The 12,797-nt window shown below is 36.6% G+C and overlaps 1 protein-coding gene across 3 annotated transcripts in view; it reads left to right on the forward strand.

Moving 5' to 3' along the window:
• ATG7 (autophagy related 7) overlaps nucleotides 1–12,797 on the forward strand; it is a 217,419-nt gene that overhangs the window by 114,489 nt on the left and 90,133 nt on the right. For all 3 annotated transcript variants that reach the window (XM_081159430.1, XM_081159432.1, XM_081159431.1), the window contains one exon: nucleotides 2,959–3,081. In XM_081159430.1, the coding sequence (XP_081015556.1) occupies nucleotides 2,959–3,081 (123 nt within the window). The remainder of the gene's footprint in view (nucleotides 1–2,958; nucleotides 3,082–12,797) is intronic.

Raw genomic sequence — 12,797 nt, forward strand, 5'->3', positions numbered from 1 at the left:
AACCTAGCCTTATAAAACAGTTAAGTAAGGAAAATTATATCCATAAGGAAAGGATCTATATCTTTATACTGAAGGGGTCATTATTATTTCTCTACTTAGCAAACTCTCCCAGAACCTTTGGAATACTTGTACCCTAGCAGAATGTAAGGGCCCTCCACTTCTCAGGACCTTATATTATGTAACTCTCTTAAGAGGTGTGGCACATTTTATGTAGATTGACAGGTTGTTACACTGCTCATATTCATTGTGATAGTATCTTGGTTTTTGTTTTTGGATAATGTAAAACACATGTTTTCCCCTTTAAGACAGTTAAGCTGTTTGTAGGGGGGGAAAATCCTGGTACCTTTTATAAGCTGCTTATACTCGTAACACAGATTAACTTCCCAGCATATAAAGGGAATACTGGAAAACCCTTGCATGATTAAATATGCCCCTAGAGGATTAAGTTTTTCCACATATTTTTCAAGCCAAAGCTATTAATAATGTTTCAGCATTAAACTTTCTGTACATCATGATTATGGGGAAGGCCTTTACTCATTCTGTCCTTACTGTTGGTTTTTCCACTGTCCAGATTTGTAGCACCAAAAAATTATCTGTGAAAACATAGGCTTGAAAACTGAAAGTTTAATGAAGTCTAACAAATTCTCATCTCTGGAATTATTTCAGGTTTTTTTCAAAGTTTTTGTTCATTTTTCAAACTCATTTCTTCTTTTACCCTACTAGAAGCCTGGCACAAAGTAGCTATTTCGTGAGTATAGTGGTTCACTCAGAAATACATGATCACTAAACACTCAGCATTTTTCATTTCGAACAAGGTCATTTAATTTCCATGCACATTTTTCCTTAGATAACAATCTGGTTTGTAAGAAATCTTATTACTGAGGGATTCAGTTATTAAGTGCCTTTTTATCCAAGCAGTAGGCTGTCAAATTAGTTTACTGTATGTAGTTAACCGAAGACTGTTTTGTATATGTCTTGAGACATGACGTCCACCCCACTCCTCCAGCACTTCAGGATCCCAGTCTAGCTATTCCCTCCATCCTGCAGTTCTTTTCTTACCAGCCTTGGGTCCCTTCTTGGTATTCATCAGCCCCTCAATTTCTTTGATCTCTGTTTTTTTCACCCCTATCCTTCAAGTCCCCAAGCTTAGATGGGTCCTTTAACCACCTTTCTTTGAAAGCTTATATTTTCTGTCCTGAGCAGAGGGCTCAGATTGCTTAGCACTCTTTCTGTGATGCTGATCAGCTTCCTTTCTCACATTCCCCACACAGATGTCCCAGATCATTACCACCCTCCTTAAGCTTCGTGGCCTGCCCCTTCCCTCTCTCTGGCAGCAGATGACCTTGTTGCCTGCTGTTCAGACCCTAGAGCTCCTCAGCCCAGTTTCCTACTCTCCTAAATTATCACTACAGCTGCTGTGCTTCCTGTGGCTCAGAGAGGACTCACCCTCCTTTCTAGCTCCAACTTCATCAGCAGGACTTTAGAGTTCTTCCTTCTCTTCTGAGACTTTTCTCCAGCCCTGGGGAAGGAAAACAAAACCACTAAACTAAGATTTTAATATTATTTAAAGAAGTAATACATGCACCTGGTTTTTAAAATTCAAGTAGTATAAAAGAATATACAGAAGCAACTACTTGATGCGAGTTGCGTGTGTGTGTATTTTCTTCCAGAGATGATATATGCATAAACAAGCATATGCATATGTACATTTCCCGCCCTTCCTCTTTCCTCCTCTGCTTTTATTTTAAAAACATTAATACTAGACACATGGTCTGTCTGGTCATTGCTTTTTAATATATCCCTCTGTCTTGGAAATCAGTTTATATTGGTACTTTGGAACTGTCTAATTATTTTTTGGGAGGTCTGGGGGACAATGATCTTTTTTTACAATTTCTTTTTCAGTTACAGTTTACTTTCAATATATAGAACTGCCTCATTCTTTTGATGGATCCAGATTATGTCCTTGATTGTAAATACACCATGATTTAGTTAATCAGTCCCCTATTGAAGGGTAGTTGTTTCTAATCTTTTGTTGTTTCAACTTGCTATATAGTATTTGACTACATGAATAAACTACAGTTTGTTCATTCATTCTACTGTTGGTGGACACTTGTGTAGTTTCTAGTTGGGAGCTATCATGAATAGTGCTTTTGTGGACACTTTTGTTTGGGTCTTCTGACGCACGTATGTATACATTTTTTGTTGTGTATGTATAACCAGGAGTAGAATTTCTTGAGCATAAGGCATATAAGTGTTAAGCCTCTAGAGTGGTTGCCTCACTTTGTACTCCCATAAGAATGCTGGTTGTTCAAAATCCTTGCCAGTACTTGTTTTTTTCTGTCTTTTCCATTTTAGCCATTTCAGCCACTACTATAAAGCAGTATTTCATTGTAGTTTTACTTTTTAGTTCCCTGATCACTTGTAATGCTGAGCAACATTTCATAAGTTTATTGGGTCTCCTCTTTTGTGACATGCCTGGTGAAATTTAGTTTTACATTTTTTAATTCTTTTTTTTTTTTTTAAATCTATTTGGCTAGCCAGTTGGTAACATTTCCCATCCTTCTGTCCCTTCCTTTCCCTTTATCCTTGTAAAAATATTTTCTTGGCTCTTCTCTTACCTGTGGTTTTTTTTGTGTGTGTGTTCGTTTTTTAATAACAAGTGGGCTTTAAAATCAGTAACCCCAACTCTTCTAGGATTTTTAATGAATTTGCATGTAACTTATTTTATATGAGAAAAAAATTTCCATCTCAATTGGAAGATAATATTGTCATCCTTTCTAAGAAAGAAAAAAGTGATAAATACTAAGCCCTCCCAGGTTTTTTGCCTAACAGATTGGTTATCCCCATACTTAATACTAGTTTTTGTTTCATTTTTGGCAGGTGCTTAGTAAAGTGAAAATCTTTGAATATGCATTTAAGACCTACAGCGCCCTTTTAAAAAATATAAATGTTTTACAGGTTCTTGATCAATATGAACGAGAAGGATTTCATTTCTTAGCGAAGGTGTTTAATTCTTCACATTCCTTCTTAGAAGACTTGACAGGTCTTACATTGCTGCATCAAGAGACCCAAGCTGCTGAGGTAAGAATAAAACAAGTTTTATGTACTGAGAATTGATGTATTTGATGTTCAGATTTACAGAAAAGGAAGGGAGCAGTTAATTATTATTATTTTTTTCCCCTTAGAACAAACCCTCTGCAGTTGCTAGATGCTGATGTGTGCAGGTTGTTGTATAATAAGTGTCAAATGCAAAAAAATTGTTGATAAAGGAAGTACAGGTTATTGATTCCTAAGCACCTGTTTCGTACTGAAAAACAGCATGCCAGTGGCCATTAGAGAGTTGGTTCTAATGTCCATACATCAAATGCAAGCCAAGGAAGACACTGGACTCTGACACCGTTCTTTAAAGAGAACATGCCTGGCTTTTATTTCACAATTTGATCAGTCTTAGGCCATTGAACCCTACCATGAAATAGCTTCTTCAGTTACAACCTAAGAGAGTTACGTTCAGCTTGTCAATTTGAATATTTTGCAGATCTTAATTTCCCATACCACCGCAATCATGTTTATTTGTTTTTTAAAGATGGGGATTAAAAAAATAGTTGTTTTGTTTTTTCCAAATGCTCACCGTCCTTAAAGAAGGGTATTACTGTAAGTGGTGTGGAGCTGTTTGCGTCACTTGGCAAAATGGACAGTTTCTCAAAATGGTTGAATGAGATTAAATCAACATCTTTCTACTCAGTTACCCAGGGGAAAAAGCTCTAAGGAAAAATGTGACCTATCATAGCATTTCCACAAGCTACATAAGAACCTTGAGTGCCTGTATACTGCACAGTTGCCATTAGTCCTATCGTCCGATTCTTTGATTACCTCCCCACTGCCACCCCTTCCTGGTGTTGTATTGTCTCATCAGTAGGGGAGGCCCCAGTGGTTATGAGTAGATGATCAGGCCCAATACTAGACCAGTTGGTGGTGAAAAGGCTGCTGTTTGGAAGATTGGAGGTAGCACTGAGCATAGGAAAATCATGTGGAAATACCAGAGTCAAATCCTTTGAAATTTTCAGCAGATTTGGGTGAGAATTTTAAGCACACCAGAGACACAAGATAGTGCATCTCTAGTGCTAGACTTAGAACTGAAACTGGTTCTTCTTTAACTTGCTTTGGCTTTGGGGTCCTGGGCATTTAACAAATGTAGTCTTCCACTGATGACCAGTAGTTAGACCCACATAGAGTCTCTTAATTTCAGAAGGTGAATGGCATCTCTGCAGGACTTTAAGAGACTTTCATATCTTCCCCAGAATTTGGCCCAGGTTCCCAGAGAGGGTTCAGAACTTTATGTTGATGTTAGCCATCATATTTTCTTTTGAGCAGCAGTATACTGCCAGATGATGAGGGGAAAATAACTTATAGGTCTTTTCAACCATACAATCATTTCACTAGTTGGTTGGGGAATTTTTCCAGCCAGCTAGAAATAATTCACATGCTTTTCTTTAGTTGGCATGAAGAATTGAAACTTGAAATTGACCTCATATTTTCACTCTTTAAAACAGAGCAGATGTTAGAATAATGGGCACATTTCTTGATTAAACCTGGCTCTTTTGCATTTTAGTTGGTCAAACATTAATAGCCTTTTAAAAGACCCTGGAAGTTTAAGGCAGCAATAGTGACTAAACAGATGGTGGGGCAGGATGGGGCATGGATTCTCCTACAGGTCTGAGTTTTCTTCTTGAACTTTTTTTCTATTAAATTATATTTATAGTTTTGGAATCATAAGCCACACATCAAATTTTTGATTAGAGATGGTAAACTGGTTGGCCTATGAGCCAGATATGGCTTGCAGGTGTGTTTTGTTTGGCCTGCCCTATGTGTTAAATTCTGAATAAAGCCAACATTTTAAAATTATGAGTTTTACATAAAAATCAGAATTTTCCCATTTATAACTTCTTTGAAAAATCAAATCTGGCAACTTCAGGACTGCATTCCTAAATAGTGATGGTTAGGTGGAGCCAAGAAGCAAATTATATAGATAAATAATGTACTTGATATGAAATTTAAAGGTATAAAAAATATTCTGTGTGTAAAGGAAATCTACACCTTTCCCTTACCACCCAGTTTCCTTAGTGGAGATAAACACTGTTGTTAGTTTCTTGCCCAAAGGTATTTTTTTTACATATTATTTATATATTTATTTTTAATTTTTCAATTTCAGTTGACATTCAATATTATTTTATATTAGTTTCAGGTGTACAGCATAGTGGTTAGACAATTATATAATTTATGAGCTGATCCCCCCCAATAATTTAGTATTCGCCTGGCACCATACATAGTTATTACAATATTATTGACTATATTCCCTATGCTGTACTTTACATGCCCATGACTATTTTGTAACCACCAATCTGTACATCTCCATCCCTTGACCTTTTTCACCCAATCCCCAAAACCCCCTCCCATTCTGCAACCCTCAGTTTGTTCTCTGCATCTATGAGCCCGTTTCTGTTTTATTTATTTTGTTCTTTAGATTCCACATATAAACAAAATCATATGGTATTTGTCTTTCTCTGTCTAACTTGTTTCACTTAGTATGATAACTCTCTAGGTTCATCCATGTCATCACAAGTGGTAAGATTCTATTCTTTTCTATGACTAAGTAATATTCTATTGTATATATGTACTACATCTTTACCCACTCATCTGTGGGTTGCCTCCATATCTTGACTATTGTAAATAATGCTGCAATGAACATAGGGGTGCATATATCTTTTTGAATTAGTGTTTTGGGTTTCTTTGGATTTATACCCAGAAGTGAAATTGCTGGGTCATAATGTAGTTCTCTTTTTTATTTTGCTAAGGTAACTCCATACTGTTTTACACAGCAGCTGCACCAAAGTGCAGTCCGACCAACAGTGAACGAGGATTCCCTTTTTTCCACATCCTCAGCAACACTTGTTTGTTGATTTATTGATGGTGGCCATTCTCACAGATGTGAGGTGATATCTCATTGTGGTTTTAATTTGCATTTCTCTGATGATTAGTGATGTTGAGTATCTTTTCATATGTCGATTGGCCATCTATATGTCCTCTTTGGAGAAGTACCTGTTCAGGTCTTCTGCCCATTTTTTAATTGGATCATTTGTTTGTTTTGATGCTGAGTTGTATGAGTTCTTTATAAACTTTGGACATTAACCCCTTATCAGATGTCTCATCAGCAAATATCTTCTCCCATTCAGTAGGTTGTCTTTTCTAGTTTGACATAGTCTTATTTTTTAATGTTTTCTTTTGTTTCCCTTACTCGAACAGATATATGAGAAGAAATATTGCTAACAAAAATATCAAAGATTTTACTGCCTGTGTTTTCTTCTAGGAGTTTTATGCTTTCTGGTCTTACAATTAGGACTTTAATCCATTTTGAGTTTATGGTGTAACAAAATGGTCTAGTTTTGTGGTTTTTTTTTTGCACATTATCTGTCCAATTGTCACAGCACCATTTATTGAGTAGACTATCTTTACCCCGTTGTATGTTCTTGCCTCCTTTGCCATAGATTAATTGACCATATAGGCATGGGTTTATTTCTGGGCTTTCTATTCTGTCCCCAAAGGTATTCTTTAGGTGATGTTCTCCATTTAGATGATGCTTTTCAGTTGATGATCCTTATAGGTATTGGTATTTGCAGCCCCTGTCTTAGAACAGGATCATTACTTTTCTTAAAAAGCTCTAAATAGGGCTGTGTTTTAAGATAATGCTCACCAAAGGACCTTATAACAACAAAAATCATCCTACCTACATTAATTTATATTACTGTGAAAATGTGTGTGTAAATAAATAAATAGGTATGTCAAAAAATATATACATATCTGTGTAAAGATAGTGTTTTGATTTATGTATTTGATTCCCAGTGCATTTGCATTGTTCAGTGATAAAAATGCAAAATTCTGCATCCCATATAGAAAGGTCTCAACTTATTTATTTTAACAATGGAATGAAGAATGCCCAATTAATTCTCATCTTAGGCTAACTGTTTTCATGCATCAACATTGGAATTGCAAACAAAAGATTCAACCAGATAATTATGTGACAGTAGCATTTTATACATTAATTATAAAATATACATTTGTACAGATACTGTTTTTAAAAAGAGAATTACTGAACATCTTTTGAAAATAGCAAGGCAGTGTGCTAGTGAGCAAATACAGAAGTTAATGAGATGAGCTCATGGTCTAGTGCGAGAAACAGAGACATAAATAGGGCACTCTAATATCATTAAAAATGTTCTGGTCATTTATATATTAAGTGCTGAGAGAGCAGTTACTGCTGCCTGAGGGGTGGGGGGGAAGGAGGGATTAAGGAAGTCAAGGAAAGCTTCACACAGAAGGAAACAAATATTCCAGTTCGGTTTTTAAAATTATTTTAATTGAGGAATAATTGACATACAACATTATATTAGTTTCTAGTGTTCACTGTAATTAATGATTTGCTATTTGTACATATTGCAAAACAATCACCACAGTAAATGTAGTTAATATCCATCACCAGTTAGTTTTAAAGGATAAGTAAGCTATCTTTTAAAATAAAAGTTGGATTTGGGCAGGGAAAGGTTAGGGGGAGGACATTCTAGGCTGAATAAATGTCTCAGAGGCCAAGTCTTTAGTGTGTTACTCAGAATCATGAGCGTGTAGCTGGAGCCAGAGTTTCCTGAAATCAGATAAGGTTGTTTTTTATTAATAACAGCTTTATTGAGTTATAATTCACATACTATGAAATTCACCCTTTTAAAGTGTACAGTTCAGTGGGTTTTTTAGTATATTCACAGAGTTGTGCTATTATTACTACTAAGTTTAGAACATTTTCATCACACCCAAAAGAAACTCTGTACCATTAAACAGTCACTCCTCATTCCCCCCTCATCCTAGGCCTGGCAACCACTACTCTACTTTCTGTCTCTATAGAGTTGCCTATTCTGGACATGTCATGTAAATGGAATCTCATAATATGTGACCTTTTGTATCTGGCATCTTTAACTTAGCATGATGTTCTCAAGGTTCATCCATGTTGGGGCAAGATAATTCTTTTTTAATTAGAGGAAAAAAACTTTTGGTGCTATTAATCTTTCCCATCTCTCTTGAATACCTGTGGTCTGTCTCCCAAAATATAGACCCTTTATGGAAGATTGCATAGCTGATCCTACTAGAGACTACAAATCCATTTATTTTCATAGAAAGGGGCACAGGGATAATGGATTGGAAGATATATTTAAGACAGAATCATCCAGATCTAATGCAACCCAGTTTGTTTGCACCCATCCTCCTTCCATCATCCAAAAATAATTGCCATTATTTTAGTCTAGGTTACTAGTATGATAATAGTGCTGTTGAGATTACCAGACAAATCACCAGGTTGGTTTGTGTTGCAGGAGAGCTTGAAGCACAAGGTGCAGAGTAGGGTCTCATTGTGGTGGAGTGGGTTGCCACACTTACAAAGATGAGTTTGTTTGGGGTAATGATGATTTTGAGGTAATGGAATAAATGAGTGAAAATGACTGGATGGTATTAGAGATAGGATGGAGATACAACTTAGAAAAAGAAGCAGAACTGGTAGATTGATTTTGCAGATAAAGGAAAAGTATCCTGTTTCATTTAGTGAAGTGAGGAGAAGCTGCCGAGCTAAGATGCAATAAAAATATTTAAGTGACAAATGTGTGTGGTAGATTTTTAACTCGAGTTGAGTCGTAGATTAAAAAATTAAAAATGTCCCTGGCCAGTGTGGCGCAGTTGTTTGAACATTGTCTCATGCACCAAGGGGTCTCCAGTTCAGTTCCCAGTCAGGGAACATGCCCAGATTGCAGTTCCAGAAGGGGGTGTGCAGGAGGCAGCCGATCAATGTTTCTCTCCCTTCCTCTCTCTAAAAATCAATAAAAACATATAACAATAAAAAAAAATTATTTAAAAATTTAAAAGACCTCATAAATGTTTTTTCTTATATTTCATTAATTTGGAGTCTTGGACAGAGCTCTCTTTGTCTATAGTCCATCTTGCTGCCAAACTATAGTTCCATTCTACCCGTGAGGTATTAGAAAGCCTCACAGAGGAAATGGCCCACTCAGCTTTTTACTCTCTCAAAATGTTGCCATCTGAATAGGGAATTTCTGACCATTGGCATGAAGTTCTGACCATTACTTTCAAGACCTGTAGGGAGAATGGGTTTTGGATATATGGAGATTGAGGCCAGTTTCCTGTTGTTCCTAGACATCTGTTTATCCCAGTTGGACCCAAAGAAAATGGCCTTAAAGTTGATGAAGCACAAGATATCCAAGTTATGGAGCTGGTGAAGTACTCACCAAATACTCTTCAAATTGCTGAATTTGTTGTAGAAAGAGTCTAAATAAAATGTGAATAACTTAGCCATGTTTTCATAAAATTTGCTGTGACTTGCCTTCTTAGGGTTATTTATCATCAACTATCAGTTTTCATGTACTGATTTCATTCCAACTGTGGATTCAGTGTTGTGCTGTGGGAAATGCCAAATAATTTTCAAGCTCCATCTAACTAGAGAGAAAAGACTGATTCATAAGAGAATTAACAAAACAAGCTGTATTGGTATATCCTTGAAAAACTGAAATTCCAAAATCCCATAACCCAGCTTTCCTGAAATACTTTATTCTCATTCTTGACAGTTTGTAAGTTCCATGATTTCAGGAATAATTTTAGGCTATGTTTCCTTCTCTTGTCTTGACTATATTATCAATATTTGATGATGTATCATACAGTTATGTTTTCAGGATTATAGTTACAGCACTCTTTTAATATAATTGTAGAATTAGGGACTAATGAATGATCATTTAAAAAGAAAGGTTAGCACCAACTTTAACATAGGATTTAAATCATGAACAGGCTGTCATAAATGAACAGGGCTAAGCCGGTGGGTTGATTCTGAATTAAAACTCAGATTCTGACTCATCTACTACAGAACTCAGAATTCTAGAAAATAAAGTGCCCATTTCTCTGAGAGCAGGAAAGTCATAAGAAAACATTATAGTCATGTGATATGACTTCATTGGCCTGACAATTTACTATTCAGCGAAGTAAATAATGCAATTAACAAATGTTTCTGCTGGGCCTTTTGCACTTACACTGAGTTTTTGGCCTCTTCCACTCACAGCTGGTTTTGATTTGGTTCCTGTGGATTATTTGTTTTGTTTTGTTTTGTATTTAACAACAGTCAGATATTTATGTACAGCTTCATCAAGAGCCTCTGATGACAAATAGCCTTTGGAGGCCAGTAGAAGCTGTGGGAAACCCCATGTCGGCACTTAGCCCTGTTTCCAATGGAGAGGCATTGCTCTGGAGACTGACCTAGCCTGCCCACGAATCCAGTTCTCTTTTCCCAGGGCCTTCTGCTAGCCCACGTCCAACCTGCACTGGCCCATCCTCAGACTGTATCCTCTCTTGATTTTTCCTTATGAAGCAACAGTCAAGACACAGCCTTGGCCTTCTCTCCTAAGAGAGGGGGAAAAGGCAGAAACAGCAGGCAGAAAGCCATTTAATTCTCAAATTGGAAACTAGAGACTATTTTTTGAAATAAGGCTTGGCCGTATCCCTTTAGAACTCACTTTATAAAATGAGTCCCTTTTATTTGCTGTCAGAATTATCTACATGGGTTTGAAATGTTTAGATAAGTTGGTATTAGGGAAGGATCCAATTGGAGCATAGACAATGAAGTCTGGGCAGAGTTCCCCACTCTTAAGGAGTCTTGGATGGTATAATCCACTTGGAGATCTATAGGAGAGAGAAGGGGAGAATCATAAATGCTAAAAGCAGCATTAAAACAGCAACTATTAAGAAATAGAACATGGGAACTGCATCCTCCTTAAATTTTTGTTCCTGTTCTGCTAGTGTTCTCATGAGTACTTGGGTGAATAAACATTTTGTGTGTCAGTTTCCCCATTTACAATAAGGGGATTGAACCATATATGAAATCCTTTTTAGTTCTGATAATTCAGTGATTTTGATTCATATATACCCAGTATGACCAAGAAGTAAAAAGATGACTAATTCTTATATAAAAAAATACTTTAAAGTGATTGGAGTGATTACTTTTTGTACATTTTATAAATATTCTCTTGTATCTGTCATATCTGGCTGCCATTCCTAGAAACACTTTTGGTCACATTCTTTTGAGATTTAGAACTACTTTGGGCCTTAAAAGAACATTTCTCATACTGTGTATTTGTTGGTTGTATAGCAGTATATGTAAATACAAAATGGTGTAATCCAGCCAACTGACCTCATGCTCCAGACTTGGCACCCAGGACTTTGGGCTTCTTCATAATCTCAAATCTCCCCTCATCATAATTGAGTATGTTCATAAAACATACTACTCATGACCTCTTGGTGCAGGTTCTAAAGATGAATTTCAAAACCCCCATGTTTTAAGTAATGGCAGTATCCTTAGATGTTGAATGTATAGTATATGAAGAGCTCTTTAAAAATCAGCCATATTACACTAAAACACACAGAGTAAATGAGTAGCCTGAACTCTGACCTGATGAGAAGGCCTGAGTTCATATTCCTACTCTAACAAATGGCCAAGACTACTGTGTTCAAATGTGTGGGTTTTACAGGACAGGCCCATGTACAGTGGCCCTATGTGAGACCCTGGGTCAATTCTTTAATTTCATTGAGCTTCATTTCTTCATTTGTAGAATGGGGTCAATAATTCCTACTTTTCACCATTACTGTGAGCATTAAATAAGAAATAATCTTTTAAAAGAAAAGACAGAAAAATTAACTACATCAAAAACTTCCTATTTCAAATAGTTTTTTGCAAATCATATATTTGATAAGGGACTGGTATCCACAATATATAAGGATCTCTTGCAACGCAACAATAAAAAACATATAACTCAATTTTAAAATGGGCAATGGATTTAAAAGTTATACAGATATCCAATAAGTACATGAAAAGATGCTCAACATCATTAACCATCAGGGAAATGCAAGCCAAACCACTGTGAGGTGCCACTTCATACTCACTAAGATGACTACAATAAAAAAGACAAGCCCTGGCCAGGTAGCTTAGTTGGTTAGAGCATCACCCCAAAACACCAAGGTTGCAGGTTCAGGCCCTGGTCAGGGCACATACAAGAATCAAATGATGAATGCACAAATAAGTGGGACAATAAATCGATGTTTCCCTCTCCCTCTCCCTCTCCCTCCCCCTCCCCTCCCCTCCCCTCCCCTCCCCCTCCCTCTCCCTCTCTCTCTTTCTCTTTCTCCCTCTTCTTTCCTCTCTCTCTCCCTAAAAATCAATCAATAAATAAAAAGAAATAAGATAATCAGTGTTGACGAGGGTGCAAAGAAATTGGAACCCTTGTACGCTGTTGGTGGGAAGGTAAAATGGCGCAGTCACTTCAGAAAACAGTCTGGCAGTTCCTTAAAAAGTTTAACAGAGTCACCAGAAATTCTACTTCTAGGTATATAACCAAGATAAATGAAAACACATGTTCATACAAAAACTATTATACCAATGTTCATAACAGCTTGTTTATTCATAATAGCCAAAAAATAGAAATAACCCAGAGACCCATCAACTGGTGAATGGATCAACTATTAGAAAATAGTGGTGTATCATTTGGCACCAAAAAGGAAAGAACTACTGATACATCCTGTAACATGTATGAACCCTGCTAAGTGAAAGAAGCCAGTCACAAAAGGCCACATGTTACAGGATTTCATATATAAGAAATGTCCAGAATTTAAAAATCCATAGAGTCTGAAAGCGGATTAATGGGTTGCCAGGG

Source organism: Miniopterus schreibersii, assembly GCF_964146895.1.
Source record: "Miniopterus schreibersii genome assembly, chromosome: 15".
Taxonomy (NCBI): domain Eukaryota; kingdom Metazoa; phylum Chordata; class Mammalia; order Chiroptera; family Miniopteridae; genus Miniopterus; species Miniopterus schreibersii.